Raw genomic sequence first — 21,939 nt, 5'->3', positions numbered from 1 at the left:
AATATGACATGATCGGTCTTCTTTACAGTGAGATGTGGGGTCAATAAGACCCCACATCTCACCTCTAGGCTGGGAAGCCTAAAATCAAAAAAAAAAAAAAAAAAAAAAAAACAACGATCACCGCTTCCCAGCCGAAGCGGCGCCGGTTTTTTGAATGACGTCATAACATCGTGCCCGGCCTCCGAACGATCATAGAGACTCCGGCGACCATCTGGTCCGCCGGAAATCTCTATGATCCCCATCCGGCGCCAGCGGATCCGCTATCTGACTCACCGATCGCTGAGGTGAGTTGGTAGAAGCTCTGGAGTGCGGCGGGAGACGTCACCTCCAGCCGCCCGTAAGAACGATAAAGCGGCGGAACAGCCGCTATGATCGTTATTATGGTGTACGGAATCGCTGGCTGAAAATGCCGGTATCTGAATGATGTCTGTAGCCTCAGGCATCATTCAGATATAACCCCCGAAAGTCGAGGCCGTCATATGACGGCCTCCGGATGTCAAGAGGTTAAGAAATAAAAACACAACAAGCCTTTAATACAACTTTTAGAGCTGCTCCCTATTCCCCAAGTCAAAGAAAGGTGGAAACCAATCAACAACCAAATGAGTGAATGCAAACGCTTCCATTACCATGTCTTGCAAGTCAGATTTGATGGGACCATTTTATCCACCAGCAAACAAAAAGACAGGACAAAAAATACAGCAGGGTTTAAAACAAGGACTTACCACAATGTCAGATCAACTGGCACAAAAGATAGAGGGGAGTGGCACTTTCCCCCCCATTGTCAACACCCAGTGTCGCACTCAATTGTAAAGGGGAAGTTGTGGCTAAAAAGCGCAGTGGGCCTGAGCAGCAAAAAAGTAAAGTATTTTAACCTGATCAGAGATATGCAATTGTATAAAGATTGATGTAGAGGATAGATGGTTATATTCATTTCTTAAATTGACTTTAAACGACAGGGTACTTCTCCCTCAACTCTACTACATCAAACAAAAAAACAATGCACCTAAGCGCTGGTTCACACAGGGGCAACACGACTTACAGCGCGACTTAGCAAGGCGACTTCAGCGCGACTTCAGCGCGACTTCAGCGCGACTTGGGGCGACTTACAAGGCGACTTCAAGTCGCCTCCAAGACAGGCGACTTTCCAGTGGCCAATCAAACTACAATCCGCTCTGGGGGAGGGAGGGGTTTGCGTGAAAAAAACATCTTCTCTTCCTGTGAAGTCGCTTCACTATAGACCACGATCCGACTTGTAGGCGACTTCCATTGAAATCAATGGGTACAAGTCGCCTACAAGTCGCCTTGAAGTAGTACAGGGACCTTTTCTGAAGTCGGAGCGACTTCAGTAGCGTACATATAGACGGCTCTCATTCACTTACATGGACTTTCAGATGTCAAGCGACTTGGGGCGACTTGAGGTCTGACAAGTCGGATCCCAAGTCGCGGTAGTGTGAACCGGCACTTAATCTAAAGTGGTACAAAAACATTAGTAATGTATAAACAAACAGAATTCATCTTCTACCTCCTGATACACATAACCACCTTTTAAGTCAAGAACAAAGTCAGGTCATGGTAACCTGATTTCAGAACGGAGTGCTTTATCTGCTTTGGACAAAATCTCCACTTTGTATTAATTTTAGTAAGATGCCAGGAACTTACAGTTTAAAGGAGTTGTAAAGGCAGATGGTTTTTGATCTTAATGCATTCTATGCATTAAGATCAAAAACCTTCTGTGTGTATCAGCCTCCCCGGCACCCTCCCCAATTACCTACCTGAGCTCCTTCTCTCTCCAGCGATGTCCACAATCCCCTCAGCCATCCAGTACACTCCTCCTGATCAGCTGAGAGCAGTGGCGCTATTGGCTCCCGCAGCTGTCAAAGTCAGTCAGCCAGCCAAACAGGAGAGAGAGGGGGTGAGACCATGTCAGGGCTTCGTGTCTGAATGGATACACTGTGCTCTGACTCAGCTTGGGTGACCCCTGTAGCAAGCTGCTGGCTGAGGGGCACTCAAAAGGAGGGAGGGACTAGGAGCAGCAAAGAGGGACCCAAGAAGAGGAGGATCCGGGCTGCTCTGTGCAAAACCAACTGCACAGAGGAGGCAAGTAGAAAAAGTTTATTAAAAAAAAAAAAAAAAAAAAACACAAGCCTTTACAATCACTTTAAACTTGAGGGATATATTAATGCAGTAGTCAATTTTCTAAACAAATTAAAAAAAAAAAAAAAAAAATATTATATATATATGTATATATATATATATATATATATATATATATATATATATATATATATATATATATATATATATATATATATATATATATATATATATATATATATATATATATAAAACCAGAGTTCCGACTAAAAAAAATAAAAAAAAATTAAAAGTCAGCAGCTACAAAATACTGCAGCTGCTGACTTTTAATAATTGGACACTTGCCTGTCCCAGGGCTCATCTCGCCCTCCTCTCTGCGGCACCGGCATTGTCACTGTGAACGCCCGGCTGTAGCTTCACAGCCGGGCATGTGCGAGCCGCTCCGCGCGCTGTGACTGGCCGGGCAATTATCTGGGACCTGTGACCTGTGAGGTTAAATGCAAGCAAATATGTAGAGAAGGATCAAGACAGGAGGAGAAAGCAAGAGAGTAGAGATGCCCACATTCTGTTGCCCCTTTACTGTCCAAGGGGCACAGGGAGGGGGCTATAAAGAAGTGTATTTTTGAAAGTACTACAAAGTATTACATTACATTTCTTTAAAACGCACTGTAAAACACACTGTATATAGTTAGTTGCTAAGGAGGAGTCGGGAAGCCGGCTGCCGCGTCCTTAGCAACCAATGAGTCATCAGCTGTCAGTGGGATTCCCCACTGAAAGTAAAAGAAAAAGCTCTAGAGCGGGGCAAGGGGTGGGTTCTCCGGGAGAGGTCATCGGATGGCCACTTCCCATTGCTATATGAGGGTCATCAGTGAGCAAACAACAACAAAACAGAAGAAGAAATCAACAGAACAAGAGCAGCCTTTTACATTTTTTTAACAGGTAACCGGTGGCGAGGGAGAAGACAGCGGCAGGAAGGAGAAGACAGCAGGAAGGAGAAGACAGGGCTATTAATAAAGGAATTGTCAAAAACCGGCTCTTGTGTTTTTATTACATTTCACTGCTTTTTTGGTGAATGGGTACCCGATATCCATGGGGGGGGCGGGGGCAGGATCTGGGGGCCCCCCCTTCTTAAAGGGGGGGGCTTCCAGATTCCGATAAGCCCACAACAATCGAAAACCACCGGATAGGGTTGTCGGGAAGAGGCCATTGTCCTCATCTGGTATGGTTCAGGAGGGGGCTCACTCGTCCACCCCCCCCCCCCCCCGTCCTGACCTGCCGGGTGGTATGCTCACATAAGGGTCTGGTATGGATTTGTGGGGGGGGGGGGGGACATCACACCATTTTTTTTTTTTTTTTTGGCGTGGGGTCCCCTCCAAATCCATACTACACCTGAAGGGCCTGGAATGGACCTGGGGGAACCCCACATTTTTTTTAACATTCATTGGAGAACCCGGCTGACAGCTGATGATTCATCGGTTGTCAAGGACGCAGTGGCTGACTTTCTGCTTAGCAACCAGCTATATACAGTAATAAAAAAAGAACCGCAAAACACATCAAAAATCGCATCACAAACACACCACTTGTGTTTCTGGTGCAGTTCCATTGAAATCTATTAGCCGCAAATCGCAGGAAAAAAGTCCCCGACCCTTTCCAAGAACACACTGGCAGCAAAACACATAGATGTGAACTAGTACCATAGGAAACCATGTTAAATGGACTGTAGTGTGTTTCTGCAAACTGCACTAAAAAATGCATAGGTGTGAACATGGGGTCTATGTCTTTTCCATGCCAGCATGCTGCATACAAGGTCCCTTGCTCTTTTTGGAATCAGGGGTCTTCCTGCAGAGAAACAGTTTAATTAAAGCTGTCCAATCAGCAAAGAGCTTGATCTTTGTTGATTGCAGAGCTATAGGTCTAACTCAGCAAGGGAGCAGGTTGGTCATCTACAGAGAGACCACTGCTACCAATCAGAAAACAAGGCCCTTTTCAGCAGCTGATTGGTAGGGGAAAGGTTTTTTTATTCAGCCTGTGGCAAGCTTTTATGAAAAATGAACTGTAAAACTTTGAACACCTTTTGTAAAGATGTCCCTGAATCGTTGATTTAAACTGAAAGTTCAGTTGGCCTTTAATGATGATGTAGAAAGTGGTGACATTCTCAGCTATGCAAATCTCATTTGGCTTTATTTTCAGTAAAAAAAAAAAAAAAAAAGGGAAGGGGAGGGATATTCTGAACAGCTTACCTTCTTCTGCTAGGTCTTTGTTTATCACAAGTTTCCCGTGTCTCAAATAGTTCAACACTGGCCCAAAGTATGTGGGGTCTCGGTCTATTATATAGGCACCAATTTCATCCTGCAAACACGAAATGTAAATGGATTAGACAGTTAAAAGGCTTACACTGCATCCTGTACACTGTCAAAAGGATAAAATCTCCAAACGTCCAAGTTCAGTCCCCCGTCCGCCCCACATCCAATTACTAGCTACCAAAGCAGGTTCAATGGTGTTTTTTTATTTTAGTTTTACATCAGGCATATTTTGTAAAACCTCATCTAAAGAATTGGTTAGGAAGGAATGGGGAAAAAAAAATACACACAACTCACTCAAAAAAAGTGGCATCACAGTCCAATTTGTGTTTTGGCTGGAGAAGGGGGGGGGGTGGGGGGTGGGCGGGCTCTGTATAAAGCACTTAGGTCTTTATTGTTGTTTGTGAGCCTGTTAGACGACAGCAATAGTTACCTGACAAAAAGGTTTCAAGCCCCCACACGATATATAAAACTGATTTTTTTTTTTTTTTTTTTTTTTATGGCATTTAACTTTAAAGGGTATTTCACTTTAATAAAGCATATTTCCATCCCATAACCCCAAATGTACCCATTCAATAGTATTCACATTTCAGCGGCAACTTTTCCCAGTGGATGGTGAAATGCTTGCATAACAATTTTATAACATTAGGTTTAAACTCTTATACAAGCTTGCTGACCACTTTGAGTACTCGGTGTTGTTTTAAAATGACATTGAGATAGCAGCTATTTATCCTAGTGCCATTTTAAACTGTGGCAGGAGTCAGCAGCTCCTGTGGGTCCTGGCAGGGGTTAGCGCTGGAACTACCAGCTGCCTGTGACAGCTCACATGCAGCACAATGTTTTAGCTTCTGGGCTTCCAGAGAGCACTTCACTTCCCTGTTGCGTTTACATTGGGAGTGTGATGACATCACTGCACATTCATTTAGTACAGAGGGTCAGACAGAGCTTTGCCCAGACTTTCATACAGCAACTAATACCTGCTATAGTGATCCATTGTAGGCTGGCTGCAGCCAGTAATAGATGATCAATATCAGTGATCTATTGCTGCAAAGCCGGTTCAGATCCAGACACTCAAAAAAGGATAATGAGAACATACATTTTATATATATATACGCACATAGATTTGCAGGTCTTGCATATCTATTGATATGAATAGCTGTGCGCAGCTGTACCCGGGTATACGACAGCGTAAACACGCATATAGAGTATATACAGTATATGCATAAAAATGCCAGTACCATTGGCAACCCGCTTATAGCCATTCATCTCTCAGTGCATACACTGGTATGCTATATGCAAGTATACAGCATACAACCATGCACAGCTATTCATTTACATGTAAATGCAACTGTATGCAGCACCTGTAAATTGTGGGCGCAGATAGACTCCCAAATTGTAGTTTGTATGGACCAAGGCAACCATATGCATGAAGCCAAATAAAATATTCCTTCACGAGACTAATTCCCAAGTTCCAACAATGATGTCAAGTGATCTGGATGACAATTGTGTTCAATGCGCAAGTATGAAATGCTCACATAGGCGAAAGCAGGGTCATTCAAATCTTTAGTGATGGCAAAAGTTGTGTGCATGCTAATTTGCACCCTCATTAACCTGACTTAATGTTATCTTAATGTTTCACTAGCCATTTACACAAATCTTTCCCATCTACACAACTCCCCCCCCCCCCCCCCCCTTCCACCTGCACATTTTTAAATTTTTTGTTTTTGCATTCATTTCAAGTAACCCTAATATAAAAACTATAAATTACAAATGATCACCATTTACAATATAACACATCATTCTGTTCAAAACGGTGCAATTTTTGGGGTTTTCAGTACATATTCAAAGATAGGGCCTCCACCCCAAAACACGCTCATCCATGTCTTTATGGAACTTGCTTTGTGCACTGGTTCAAATCATTTGGTGGAGGGGGATTATGATATGGGGTTCTCTTTAAGGGGTTGGGCTTGGCCCCTCAGTTCCAGTGAAGGGAACTCTTAAGGCGACAGCATACCAAGGCATTTTGGACAATTTTATGCTCCCAACTATGTGGGAACAGTTTGGGGATGGCCCCTTCCTGTTCCAACATGACTGCACACCAGTGTACAAAGCAAGGTCCATAAAAGACATGGTTGAGCTTATTTGGGGTGGAGGAACTTGACTGGCCTGCACAGAGTCCCGACCTCAACTCGATAGAACATCTTTTGGATGAATTAGAGCAGAGACTGCGAGCCAGGCCTTCTCATCCAACATCAGTGCCTGACCTCACAAATGCTCACTCCTAAACCTTGTGGACAGCCTTCCCAGAATAGCTGAGGCTGTTATAGCTGCAAAGGGTGGGTCAACTCAATATTGAACCCTATGGCCAAGACTAGGATGCCATTAAAAAGTTCATGTGGGTGTAAAGGCAGACGTCCCAATACTTTTGGCAATATAGTACACGCACACACGTGAGGCCAGCAGAGCTGCAGGCTGTATGTGCAGGAGCCTGGCATTGCACGTGGTGATCCTATGAAAAAAACAAAAGCAAATTTTTTGCTTAAAAAAACATGCACATTTATTTTTATTACATTTTTTTTTTTTACAAAAGGTGAATTTAGCCTTTAAAAGTTCCAGAGCTTAAGTGGTTAAGAAAACCAATTTTGAAAGGGAAGCGCTCTTTTATGCACAAGGAAGCTGCACAACAGGATATCATTTGCACAAAGCACAGAATACATGAATTATGCAAAACAGCATTCATGAAAACAAGGATATAGTTTTATCCTTGGAGGTAAGGATATTAAATATAGTCTAATAAGAAAGGGGCAACTGAACCACATCCAGGAGGGCTTTTAAGTTACCTCACCAAACCTTTTCATATTTATCCTGCTCAGCATCCCTACTGGACAGACTTCCTTTACTTCCAGTCAATTTTGCCTCTGTTACGGGGACACACCCCATTTGTGCTGTTTACTGTCATCACTAAAAGTGAAAGCAAAAGAAAAATCCTAAATCTTAGATGTCTCCAGAACAGAAATAGTGGGGAAATTTTCCAATGAGGATACTAGTCCTGGTGAGCCCGCTGACAAGGTATTACCTCATTTCAGATGGATTGTATCACTTCCTGTTTTGGCTATGGGGCAGGAAGTGAAGGGAAATCAACCCAATGGGATATACAGGTCAAAAATAAACCTTACTCTATCCAAAAAAAAAATCAATCTTAATTAACATTGACATATACCTAAAATACTTGAAACTGGGTCTGCTTTCACATGCATCTTGACTGTACAATAACCATAACCTGTAATGCATAATACCCTGACACAGTTCACCATTTAGCTCGCTATTTTTACTATAAAGCCTGAATGTGCCATATGACACACAGAAGGGGAAAATAAAAAAGGTATACAATTGAGACTCTCAATCACACACACACACCTCAAATTTACTCAAAACCAGCTAAGTAAGCAGCAAATTCATGTACAGGGAAGTAACATCTGGGGAATAGTACAACTGGGGAATAGATGTATTTATGTAATTATCATTTACTTGCTGCTAACATATTGCTGAAGAGCAGTTAAATAAATCTAGAATTCCCAAGACAAATCATTTCCCTTGTGGAACTTTAGACACTTGCAAGTGAGCAAGAATAATAGTTGTTATGGCATTAGTAGATTGACAAACAATCCGTGTCATGCGCAATCCAATAGCTGTGACCAATGCTTCTACATCTCAGGAAAAGGCCAATTCTGAATTACACATGCTACGTGTGCCACTAGAGTTAAAAGAAGCTGTCATAAGCCTATTCAGGGCAAAATGATCAAAGGAACACCCAAGTTAAGAGAAATACAACAGGCTGCCATTGCTGGACGCCCTTTCTAAAAATGCCAGTTGCCTGGGGGGTCATGAGGACCATATGGGTGGGTCAGTGCCTCAAAGTATTGAAGCCAGACGTCATTAAATCTCACACATGCCATGTTTATAATAAAACTCTAGATTTTATAACCACTTTATTTATTTTTTAATTAACACGTTATACTCACCTCCTCTGTGCAATGCTATCACACAGAGTGACCCCAAACCTCCTCTTCCGGGGCTCCGTGCTGGTGCCCTTCATAAAGCTCCCTCATTGGAGTTTGATTCTTATAGGGGTGCACCTGCCGGCTTGCTCCCGAGCTGGGCTGTGTGCATCCATTGACGCACACAGTTTGCACCTCCCCCCATCCCTTCCCATGCTTTGACTGACTGCAGCAGGAGCCAAAGGCTCCCACTGCTGCCTCTGTGTCTGTGAATGAAGGGAGCTGATTAATTCAGGGGTCAGGTAAGTGTTTGGGATGGGAAGAGAGACAAGTGGTAAAACCTTTACCTTAATGCAGAGAATGCATTAAGGAAAAAAAAGGTTTTAACTTTAGAACCAATTTAACAGTATGCCTACATACATTTTGGATAGGGAATTGTTAAAAAAAAACCCATTTAGGTTTTTTTTGTTTTAATTTTTGCTGTCTGCATTTATGTCCGTTTGGAACTCAGCTTTAAATGATACACGGAGAAGACAAATTACATAGTTAAAAAGCATGTTAATACACAAGTAAAATTATCTTTCTCTATGCAAACAGTGTAAGTATCTGAATTTGATGAAATATGTACAAAATATATACACATACATACATACAACACACACACACATACATATATATACACACACACATCCACACATAGTATATATTTTTTTGTAACATACATTTCATCTGTGCATTTTGCCTGCAGTTCAGCTTTTTTTTTTTTCAGTCAATCAGAACGAGGGTTCCATAGACCTCCCATTTGATGGGACCTTCATAGTTCCACAGGGCCAACACTACTTGGCAAAATAGAAGCATCACACTGATAATCTTTTTAGCTTCCTGTAAGGATGCCATTCTGACCATCTTAATGGAAGTACTCTTCATACCAATGTAAGGGCCATTTTCACTATGGAAACCCAATGAACTGGGTTTAGAAAGGGTTCCCATAAGACCTGAAAGTTTTAGGGGTTTATCTGGGGTAAAAAGGTTGAGAAAGGTGGCTATAAATGCTATTATTATATAGTTGAAAGAGTAAGTAACAATTTTAGGCATTTATCAGGAAATTACACCCTCTACTACTATGCAGATCAACCCAACAATGGAGTTCTACCCTGCTCCACTCATCAAAATCCCCAATTTGGGAATAAATTGCTACAATACTATAAAAGCACAGAGATAAGGAACATAAGAACTCTGAATGTATATCACTAGAGTGATAAAGTTTACAGTATGTTTGTTTTTTATTTTTATTAGAGCTGTGCAAAAAAAAAAAAAAAAAAATAATGAATAGCAGAAAAATCAAACATTTAACCTAGCTATGTGTTCATTAGACGAACACCTTATACAAGTACAGGGGGTCCCCTAGTTACAAACATCCGACTTACAAACGACTCCTACTTACAAACGGAGGGAGACAACAGGAAGTGAGAGCAAATCTACCCCTAGGAAGGGAAATTCACTCCTGTAAGAGCTATTATGGGAAAAAGGTACCTCCACTGATGCTTTATCACTAATCCTTGTTTCCACAACAACCCAAAATTTTCAAAATCCAATAGTCATTGGGACAGAAAGGGAGGTGAAATCTTCTGAACAGGGGCACACACAGCAAAACAAATGTTACAGGGGTGTTAACCCTTCCCTATGCTATCCAGAAAGCTTAAAAATATTTTTTTTGGCTGGAGCTACACTTAAAAAAAAAGGACCTGTTCCGACTTACAGATTCAACTTAAGAACAAACCTACAGTCCCTAACTTGTTTGTAACCCGGGGACCCCCTGTACTCTCATTTTTTTTTTTATACTTGCCCCTATATAGAAGGGCTGACTGGGAAAACAGCAGAAATATAAGCCAATTAGGCTAAACTGCATTGTCATTCTAAAGCGGACCAAACACTAGTAGAATTACATTCAAAACTATTCATTCATCTTGATGTTATTGGGAATTGTGATGTGAAGGGAGGCTGAGAACACTAATGCAAAGAGGGGACTCTGATGTAAAGAGGGGCAGTAAGGTGTTATAGTGCAAACATGTCGGACCTCTGTACCAACAAACTTACTGACTGGAGGTCTGATTTTTAATTCAAGACCCCTGTCCCAGACCAAAATGAGCATTTAACCCTCGCAGTGCAGACACGGCCCCACTGAAAATTATAATTTTTAGTTGCCATTCTACTGGTGTATGGCCAACTTAACACACTGGAGGCACACTTTTAGTCCCCATACAATTCTCTCCTGCTGAGACAAACTAGCTTTAGAAGATTACATAATCTAGTAAATTTTCATTGTAAGAGACTACAGTAAACCAATCCACACATACAGTAAGAACAATGCGTTAAACAGAAATAGATGCTTTACTGGAAATTCCACATAAGTAAAATGTATTCGCTGTTGTGTTTCAAACCATTCAGGTCTTAATCATAGCCACACTAGACGTTAATGTGGGATTTCCATCAGAGTATAGACTTCTTGTTACTGCTACCCTGTTGTCTCAGTAAACTGTGGTCAGCACATAAATTAGGTTCAGCTTCACTTCACAGGAACCAGCATGAAGTCCAAGTGTCAAAGGATGGCCACTTCCACCAAAAGGATTCTCATAAGTAATTGTCTTGTACCAGTTATTGGTTAACCACTTGACCTCTGGAAGACGTACCCCCTTCATGACCAGGCCACTTTTTGCTAAACGGCACTGCATTACTTTAATTGAAAATTTTGCGGTCGTGCGAAATTGTACCCAAATAAAATGTATGTATTTTTTTTCCCACAAACAGAGCTTCCTTTTGATGGTATTTGATCACCTCTTTAATTTTTATTTTTTGTGCAATACCGACAATTTTTGAAAAAAAAAAAAAAAAAAAATAATTAATATTTTCTACTTTATAATACAAAATATATGCAAAAAAAAAAAAAAATCAAATTTCTTCATAAATGTAGGCCCATAAGTATTCTGCTACATGTTTTTGTTAAAAATAAACATATATTGATTGGCTTACATAAACATTATAGCCTCTACAAACTATGGGATATACCGTATTTATGGATTTTTTTTTTTTTTTTTTAAACTAGTAATGACGGCGGACATTCTGACAGGATCTAACATTTTTGACACTTTGCTTTACAGTGTCACTGTACTAATGATCCTGGAAAAGAAGGGGTTAACATTTAGGGCAATCAAGGGGTTAAACATGTGCTGCTTTTACTAGGGAAAGTAATGGATTAGAGTCCCTGCTTTGTAGGAACACAGAATCCATTCCTTTCCTGGGCAGAACTGAGATATGCCTTGTTTACATAGGCATATCTCAGTTCTCTGTTTATTGCCAAGGATTGGTGGGTGACATCAAGTGCCTGGCACCCGCAGATCAGCTTCTTCTGTGAATTATCACTGCAAAAGCAGCCCGCCGGCATCGTGCGAGACCCCTGCGGGTGGAAATCTGGAAGCACGTGATCCGACGCACAACTGCTGCCCTGTAGAAGTAAAACTGCTATGGGGAAGACAGCAAGCAGTTAAGTGGTTATAAGCCTTAGACATGAAATATGCGTACATCCTCCTATATGTTGTACTTGACTATCCAAAGCACAGAGTGCGATTTCTCTCTGCTGCCACATTCCTCTTATCTGTAGGAGTCACTTCTGATAGTTTTTCCAGACCCCATGAGAGAAGTGAAAGGAAGGAGAGCTCCAGCCTGTGACCGATAACCTTAGCTCTGCATGTTCTCTGTGTACTGTGCTCAGGGCTCAGAGCTGTCCCCACTGAGAGACTTCAGATACCGACTCCCTGCTGCTAGCGCTGAGAAAAAAAAAAATCCTTTCACCTATTTTCTACAGAAGAAATGGCTGCAGATAAACAGGTACAGCTTTTGTAGGAGGCTTTGTTTCATCTTGGTGTATCATCTAAAGGCTGAGCACTTCACTGGTTATACATGAGGGTTTCAACCACTAAGCAAATGTTTACATTTTAGTAGTAATAGTGTAATTGGGAAGGGGGAATCTTATGCAACAGAGTGTTATCCTATAGTACAATAAGCAAAGAGGGTCACTGGCTATCCTCCTTGATGGGGACAATGGATAACAGGTTGGCAGTAAAGTAATTCTAGGTAAACCTTTTGCTGGACAGATTGGGAAATCATCAAACCCTTAAAGTATTTTTGTCATATTGGGGAGATCTTTTCTATTCCTGTGCCATAGCAATGCTGCCACTGTCAGCAGGTTGAATGTAAAATGAGGTGGGTCCTCAGCAAAGGAGTTTTGAGGGATATATGAATCATGAATGTTGATGCTGAGCCGGCGGCTCACATGCACAGATATGCATTTGGAGCCCTTCAGACAAGAGTGAGAACAATAAACCAGAGAGCCCAATTCAAAAGGTAAGAGTTCAAATATAATTATAAAGGAGGAAGTCTACCTAAAATCCACAAAGAAAGCCAACACATTTCAGGGGCCTGAAAGCGCCCCTTTCATTAGGGCTTGCAATGTCAGCAGCCATTTAATGTAGCAGTGTTGCCACTGCAGCAGGAGGATTTAACGTGGGAACAATAACACAAACATATTGCTCACGGGCTGGACATGTCACGCAACTTTAGCTGTGTAAATACACATAGCTAGGTTAGTTGTCCTGGAGTAGGAAAGACAGGATGCAGCAATAGTGGTGTTAAATGCAAGAAGACATTCTAGAACCCTCTTAGGTGAATATGCTTCTTGCTCATCCCTGTTGATCATAACACCATATGCAGTGAAACCTGTTCCTATAGAAAACAGCACACAACAGTACAATCTGAAAGAATCGCAGAATCGGCAAAAAAAAAAAAAAGGGGAGTGAAACCTTCAAACGTGATTACGGTAATTTGCATGGGCATGTTTAATGAACAGACTGTTAAAACTAAACCTAGTCCTTGCATGCATCATGTAAATGTCTGCACATGCCAACCAAATGCTATTTTATATAACACACCAATTAAAACATGTTTAAAGTGATTGTAAAGTCGCGTTTAACAAAAATAAAAACAAAAACATGTTATACTTACCCTGCTCTGTGCAGTTGGTTTTGCAGAGTGGCCCGGATGGTCCTCTGCTCGGGTCCCTCTTTGCCGCTCCTAGCCCCTCCCTCCTGTCGAGTGCCCCCACAGTCGGCAGCTTGCTACGGGGGTACTGGGGCCGAGTCACAGCTTTGTGTGTCCATTCAGACACGGAGTCCCAACCTGGCTCTGCCCCCTCTCTCCCTTGATTGGCTGACTAACAGCCGCAGGAGCCAATGGCACTGCTGCTGTGTCTCAGCCAATCAGGAGGAGTGTCCCAGACAGCTTAGACATTCGTGGACATTGCTGAAGAGAGATGAGGCTCAGGTAAGTAATTAGGGGGGTGCTAGGGAGGCTGTTACACATAGAAGGTTTTTTTTATCTTAATGCATAGAATGCGTTAAGATAAAAAACCTTCTACCTTTATAACTCCTTTAATGCAGGCCATACACGGTCAAATTTCGAACGAATTTTCTTTTCAAAATCAGAATGTTTGTTTTTTTTGTGATCCAATGATGCCATCATTGATTTTCGAAATTCGGCCGACCAAGCCTTCAATTTCACCGCATGTTGCTACAGAAAAAATTATTTTCGTGGCCGGGAATCTTCTTCTCTCTCTCCGTAAATTTTCTTTTCTTATTACATTTCTCGCACGATTCTCACATCATTGATTAGAAAATCGTTAGTTTTTCTAAAAATTTCCAATATGTCCGATTCCTAAAATTTGATTGCCGCACGAAAATCAGCCGTTGTTGCAGCCCACTAATGGTGCGAAATTCATACGAAAATTCTTTCATACGATATTCGAAAGAAAATTCTTACGAAATTCGAACCGTGTATGGCCGGCATAAGACTAGTACACATGAGCCTGAATGTCGGGCAGCGTCAACCTATTCCATAGAAACCAGCAAACATTCGGCCCGTGTGTACTGCATCCGGTCAGAAGCCGGCCATTCGGCTGGCTTTAGATAAAGGGGCACGATTGAAAAAGTTCTGCCAACCGACTTCCGGTCGGTGCTCTCAGCCAATGGCTGGGAGTGCTGATAGATGTGTTCTGGCACGGGAGCCGTACCCCTGTCAGAAAGCAATAGAACAAACAGCAAGGGAGATCACTGTACTAACCTCAGATAGCTAGTACAGTGGCTCCTCCTTACCTGTTCGTTATTTTTTTGTTCAGGCCGTTGGGTTGAATGGAAAAAAAAAAAAAAAAAAAGAAGAATAGGCTTTAGCCGATATTGGGACCGAAACACAACATGAATCTGTTGCATGTGCAGAGTCTGGCAGGCAATCTAATGCTCCAGGCTAGTGACAGAAGTGGATATAAGGAGCATCAGCTCTCACAAACACTGTCTGCATTTCTCATGAAGTATTGCAGCACACATTTTAATACACATCTGCCAGAGTTGTTGTCACAAAAAATATATACAACATTACAAAGCCCAAATCTTTCAAAAACTGGCACAGACATTCTGGATACGGGGAATGCTTGTACAGCAATCCTAACAGACTGGAACGCCAACCCTGGTATGGGCACCATTATGAAAGTGCAGCATCTAAAATTTTAAATTCAGGTACTTCTCTGATGACAGACAGCCTGAATATAAATAGAAAGCCTGCAATGGTGTTTGTGTAAAGCCATGCTGTGCAGCCTGCAGTGGCCTCAGGTACCTTTGAAGGCCACACAAAGTTCCTAGTTAGTTTTAGGGCCAGTACACCTGAAGGCATGCAATGCTGTGCAGGAAACCTTTGCTCCGTCCAAGTTTCCTACACTGCTTTCAAAACACACTGGTTGTGCGATTGCCTCCAGGTGTCAATATATTCCTAAGGACACCCCAAGCGCAGATCGCAAATTCAGTGCGTTTATCTGCACCAGATCACATGGTACCATAGTACCATGCAATTTGGTGCACTGGGTTTTTGAAAAGTAGTGCATGTGTGATTCAGGTGTCAAAACAACCCTGCAGCCCTGGTCCGCACTCTTGACGAGTGCATATGACAGGTCCCTCAGCTCGTTTTAACCCCCAAAGCACCAAAAGAATATGGATGTAGGGGTAGAGGGGGTTGTATTGATCCCATTGATTTGAATTACTGTCCCTTGTGCCGATTTTTTTTTTTTTTTTAAGGTTTTCTCTAAACTGAAAGTGGTATTCCCTAGCTACTCTGCCTGTTGCCGCCCCCCCCCCCCCCCCAACACCTATGCTAACTAAGCCGTTTAAAAAAAGCTGTACATACTTGTCTAGTTTCAGTCTGCTCTGGTCAAGTCACGTTATCTCCCTTGCTGCTGCAGGGGAGAGGAGGGAGCATCGACACTGGAAGGGCCATTAAAGTCTATGGGAGACGTCACCGCTCCAGACTTTACTAGCCGTTATAGGGGTGCACTTTACTCTCCCCTGAAGCAGATTGAAGTGATTTGACTGGAACAGCCTGAAAAAAGGCAGTATATTAATATTTCTTTAAAAGAGTAGTACAGTGCCTTGAGAAAGTATTCATACCCCTTGAAATTTTCCACATTTTGTCATGTTGCAACCAAAAACGTTTATTGGGATTTTATGTGATAGACACAAAGTGGCACATAATTGTGATGTGGAAGGAAATCATAAATGGTTTTCCAAATTTTTTTAAAAATAAATATGTGAAAAGTGTGGCGTGCATTTGTATTCAGCCCCCTTTACTCAGATACCCCTAACTAAAATCTAGTGGAACAAATAGCCTTCAGAAGTCACCTAATTAGTAAAATAAAGAAGCCCTCAGAGATTTGTTAGAGAACCTTAGTGAACAAACAGCATCATGAAGGCCAAGGAACACACCAGACAGGTCGGGATGAAGTTGTGGAGAAGTTTAAAGCAGGGTTAGGTTATAAAAAAATATCCCAAGCTCTGGGAGCACTGTTTAATCCATCATCCGAAAATGGAAAGAGTATGGCACAACTGCAAACCTACCAAGACAAGGCTGTCCACCTAAACTAACAGGCTGGATAAGCTCAGGTGGGAGAATCTGTCCACAGGACAACTATTAGTCGTACACTTCACAAATCTGACCTTTATGGAAGAGTCGCAAGAAAGCCATTGTTGAAAGAAAACAATAAGAAGTCCCATTTGCAGTTTGCTAGAAGCCATGTGGGGGACACAGCAAACATGTGGAAGAAGGTGCTCTGGTCAGATGAGACCAAAATTCAACTTTTTTAGCCTAAAAGCAAAACGCTATGTGTGGCGTAAAACACCGCACATCACCCAGAATACACCATCTCCACCATGAAACATGGTGGTGGCAGCAACATGTTCTGGTGATGCTTTTCTTCAGCAGGGACAGGGAAGCTGGTCAGAGTTGACGGGAAGATGGATAGAGCCAAATACAGGACAATCTTAGAAGAAAACCTGTAGAGTCTGCAAAAGACTTGAGACTGGGATGGAGGTTCACCTTCCAGCAGGACAACAACCCTAAACATACAGCCAGAGCTACAATGGAATGGTTTAGATCAAAGCGTATTCATGTGTTAGAATGGCCCAGTCCAAGTCCAGACCTAGATCCAATTGAGAATCTGTGGCAAAACTTGAAAAATCGCTGTTCAAAGACGTTCTCCATCTAATCTGAGAGAGCTTGAGAAAAAAAAAAATGGGCAAAAATTTCACTCTAGGTGTGCCAAGCTGGTAAAGACACCCAAAAAGACTTGCAGCTGTAATTGCAGGGAAAGGTGGTTCTACAAAGTATTGACTCAGGGGGGCTGAATACAAATGCATGCCACACTTTTCACATATTTATTTGTAAAAAAAAATTTGAAAATCATTTATTATTTTCCTTCCACTTCACACTCTTTGTGTTGGTCGATCACATAAAATCCCAATAAAATACATTTACGTTTTTGGCTGTAACAAGACAAAATGTGGGAAATTTCAAGGGGTATGAATACCTTTTGAAGGCACTGTAAGTGTAGGTGTTAGAAGCAGAGAGACAAATTTAAGAGTAGTTAGGTAAAGCCTGAACTCCCTTTTAAAAAGGGGTTGTAAACCTTTCTTGTTTTTTCACATTAACGCATCCTACGCAGTAAGGTGAAAAAACACCTGTCAGTGACCAGCCCCTAAGCCCTCCGTTTTACTTACCTGAGCCCTGGAACTTGACCCGGCGGGGACCCGCTCTCTCTCTACCCGGGGTTCTCGGCTCTTGATTGGATAGATTGATAGCAGCGCAGCCATTGGCTCCCACTGCTGTCAATCAAATCCAATGACGTGTGCGCCAGAGCTATGGACGTCGAAAGCTGGACTCAGGAGCACGACGGCAAGGTAACCCTCTTCTCCTAGGGGGTTATCTGATGTGGGGAGGAGCCGCGAGAGGCCCTGGGGGACCCCAGAAGACGAGGATCGGGGCCACTGTCTGCAACGAGCTCCACGGTGAAGGTAAGTATGATATGTTGATATGTTTGTTATTAAAAAAAAAAAAAAAAAAAAAAACGAACCCTTACAATCATTTTAAGCTTTAAACAACAGGTGCCGTCTGACACATTCAAAGTTTCCTCATTTGATTAACCAATTGTTGAGTTTATGAATCTTTTTTCCTTCAGGCACTTGTAAGGAGGTTTCCTGGGTTCTCTCAGAGAAGGCTGTAAATAGGCAAATCCTTTTCTGTGTGAATGCAAATCAAGCAGGGAAACCCAAATAGACCCAATACATAAGCTCATCTGAAAGCTGGAAATATGCAAAAATCAAGAAGGCTTTACATATTTAAACAAAGTATTTACCAATAAAACAAACATAGCATTACATATGTAAACTGTGTTAAACTGCTTCACTATTGTAAAGTTTATTCCGTGCTACAGTATAAATCTCTAGCTGTGATGGAACCACATTTGTTGGTCGATTGACATGTCACTACTTTGCCCTGTAGGCGGATGGCCCCACAGCACACATGGTGTACATAGACTTCAGACACTCCCAGAAGAGTCAGACAAAGTCACTTTAATTAGCACACTTCAGATGGGAGCATTCAGATGCAGTGGGTGCATGGACACAGTCACGTGTCAAAATTTGACATGTGGGCAGGAGCACAAACCCGAATGCAGTGTGTGTGTTCTGATCCGTGCACCCGCTCCTGCCCATGTGTCAAATTTTGACACACGACTGCGTCCATACACCTGTTGAATCTGCATCCACTTCTATGGGCTGTCTGTGCACAACTCCAAGATGGATGCACACACAGCAAAAAAGCAATGCAGCACAAAGAATGGGTCTCAGGGCATATCTGAATGAGCCCTAAGTCACCTATAAATACAAACCGGCAAACTTTTCAACAAAAGTTCTGGCTACAGAAATGGCAGCCAAATATAAATCTCTACACTTATATGCAAAACATTACCTATGAATGGAGGATGGGCAGTTTACTGAAAGGTTAGCCTGCTTCCTTCATAAATATTCATAGAAGCTGTAGTAGGGCTTCTATGAATGGAGCAGTGAAGAAGAAAGGCGGCACAGTTGGGTTCTCTTGATGACAGCTCCTCAGTTCTAATAAACCTTGCTACACTGAAAGACTAGGACAACAGGGGGGGAGATTACTACTTAAAGTGGAACTTTAGTCAGAAAATTAGGTTTTGCTAGATCACTTCAGGCTGGCCCCTTTTGCAGGTATAGCTGTGTAAAACATTAAAAATAAGTGCCTAAACTGTGTAAAATCCAGTAATACACTGTCTCATCCTGCTCTGCACATGCTCAGTTGCTCTCCATTTTCAGGCACTGCCGAGTTATGTCCCTTGTGCTTACTATTCTTTGTAAAGTTGGGCTTTAAACCATCACAACAGTGGTTCTTAAAGCGGAAATTTACCCATAACAATTTGTTAAAAAAAAAAAAAAAAAAAATAACCTTCTTTAGCAAGAAACATACATTTTACATTAAAAATTTTGCAACCAAAAATAGTGTGTGCTGTAAATTGGCTAAAGCTTTGTTACGGTTTCTTCTTGCTGGAGGCTGCCATTTTGCTGAAGCCCAGAGCCCCATGAGCAGCAGTAAATCTTTGGGCTGTCAGTAGATCGGCCTGTACAAATTCGGCACAGTGCCCAAAAATAGAGAGCAACTGAGCATGTGCAGTGCAGGGTGAGAGTGCTTTCCTGGATTTTAAACAGTATAGGCACTTATTTTAATGTTTTACATGGCTATACCTGCAAAGGGGTCAGTTTGTAGTGATCTAGCAGGACTTCATTTTCTGACTAAGGTTCCGCTTTAATAAGTTAAATGTACAGTATGTGGATTGACATCACGGTCTTGAAGAAGCAAATTGGATCAGTGTAGCAAGTAGACCTGTTCAATGTCCTTTGTAATTGGTCAACATACTTTGATGAGATTAAAGGGGTTGTAAAGCTTCAATTTTTTTTCCCTTTGGTGGCACATGTGCAGGCTGGATCGCAAGTTGGACTGTATGCGTCTATAGAGACACAGCGTGGTTCAGCCCGCCCCCCTCTACCTCCTCACAGGTTCTGACTGACTGCAGAGTCTCCTGTATGAAGAGGAGGAGAAAATCTGCTGCAGATGGGCATAGCACTGGCTCAAGATTGGGCTCAGGTAAGTGCAGGGCAGCCAATACATTAGGGTAAAAATTTAGAAAAGAGCCAATAAATCTACCAGTATGTCTTTGGAGTGTGAGAGGAACCTGGAGGAGGATTTGAACTGACAATATTATATATATATATATATAATTTTTTTTAAGTGTTATCCCTCCAAATCTAAATGAGAAAATTGAAAAGGGACAGAGATTATTCTGAGTCTGACACTAGTTCACTTAACAGCTTGAAGCAAATTGTCCAATGCAAAGTAGCTTGCTAAACCAAAAGCTTTTACAAATAAAGGGTCATTTACGACCAGCACTTAAGCTTTCAACCAATTACAAAAGAGAAGTGTTATAGAGACACAGCTGAGACTGGCTTTCCAAAGCAAAAAGCAATATTTCAACACTTATTGGTGACAAAATGCATTTGACAATAGGGTCACCTTAAATGCTGCTGAGCCTGTAAAAGAGCATATACACTGATCAGCCATAACATTACAACTGACAGGTAAACTGAACAACATTGATGATCTCCTTACAACAGCATCTGAAAGTGGCTGCGATATATTAGGCAGCAAGTGAACATGTTTTCCCTGAATTTTAGGTGTTGAAAGCAGGAAAAATGTCCAAGTGTAGGGATCTGAGAGACTGACAAGAGCCAAATTGTTAATGACTAGACTGGGTCAGAGCAACTCCAAAACTGAAGCTCTTGTGGGATGTTCCCAGTCAGAAGTTGTCAGGACTTAACAAAACGTAGTCCAAGGAAGGAAAACTGGCGAACCGGCAACAGAGTCATGGGTGCCCAAAACTCACAGATGCACGTGGGGAGCAAAGGCTGGCTTGTGTAGTCCAACCCAACAGAAAAGCTACTGTAGCTCAATGGCTGAAAAAAATACTGCTGGTTCTGACAGAAAGTTGTGTATGGGGCTGTGTAGCCGCAGACTGGTCAGGGTGCCCATGCTAACGGTGTCCACAGCCAAAAGTGCCTATTACAATGTGAGCATCAAAACTGGACCACAGAGCAATGAAGAAAGTGGCCTGGTCTGATAAATTCAAGAATGGTTTGAAGAACACAACAAGTTTGAGATGTTGACTTGGACTCCAAATTCTCCAGATCTCAATCCAATCAAGCAACGGTGGGATATGCTGAAAAAAGTCCAATCTACACAGGCCCTACCGCACAACTTACAGAACTTAAAGGATCTGCTACCAACAGCTTGGTGCCAGATAACACAGCATACCTACAGAGGTCTAGTGGACCCATGCCTTGATAGGTTATGGTGGGTGGTCATAATGTTATGGCCGATTGGTGCATATTTGCGCAGCGCTTTACAACATTAGGGCAGACAGTATAATTACAATACAATTCAATACAGGGGGGGAATCAGAGGGCCCTGCTCGTTAGAGCTTACAATCCAGGAGGGAGGGTCAAGTTATACAAAAGGGTAATGCCCTGTACACGCGGTCGGATTTTCCGACGGAAAATGTGTGATAGGACCTTGTTGTCGAAAATTCCGATCGTGTGTGGACTCCATCACACATTTTCCATCAGAATTTCCGACACACAAAGTTTGAGAGCTTGCTATAAAATTTTCCGACAACAAAATCCGTTGTCGGAAATTCCGATCGTGCCACGCATGCTCAGAATAAATTAAGAGACGAAAGCTATTGGCTACTGACCCATTTATAGTCCCGACGTACGTGTTTTACGTCACCGCGTTCAGAACGATCTGATTTTCCGACAACTTTGTGTGACCGTGTGTATGCAAGACAAGTTTGAGCCAACATCCGTCGGAAAAAAATCCATGGATTTTGTTGTCGGAATGTCCGACCGTGTGTACGGGGCATTACAGCTGTGGGGGATGAGCTAATGGAGAAAATAATGCAGTTGTTAAATGGAGGCAGGATAGGCTTCTCTGAAGAGAAAAGTTCTCAGGGATCGCCTAAAAGTGGATAAATCTGGAGACAGTCT

The 21,939-nt window shown here is 42.2% G+C and overlaps 1 protein-coding gene across 4 annotated transcripts in view; it reads right to left on the bottom strand.

Moving 5' to 3' along the window:
- The window catches only part of LOC141148913 (BTB/POZ domain-containing protein KCTD5-like), a 121,106-nt gene that overhangs the window by 84,342 nt on the left and 14,825 nt on the right, over positions 1 to 21,939 (bottom strand). For all 4 annotated transcript variants that reach the window (XM_073636778.1, XM_073636780.1, XM_073636781.1 and 1 more), the window contains exon 2: positions 4,335 to 4,443. In XM_073636778.1, the coding sequence (XP_073492879.1) occupies positions 4,335 to 4,443 (109 nt within the window). The remainder of the gene's footprint in view (positions 1 to 4,334; positions 4,444 to 21,939) is intronic.

The sequence above is a fragment of the Aquarana catesbeiana genome, linkage group LG06 (genome assembly GCF_042186555.1).
Source record: "Aquarana catesbeiana isolate 2022-GZ linkage group LG06, ASM4218655v1, whole genome shotgun sequence".
Lineage (NCBI taxonomy): Eukaryota > Metazoa > Chordata > Amphibia > Anura > Ranidae > Aquarana > Aquarana catesbeiana.
Note: the sequence above shows the minus strand (reverse complement) of the source record. Positions and strands in the feature narration are given on the sequence as shown.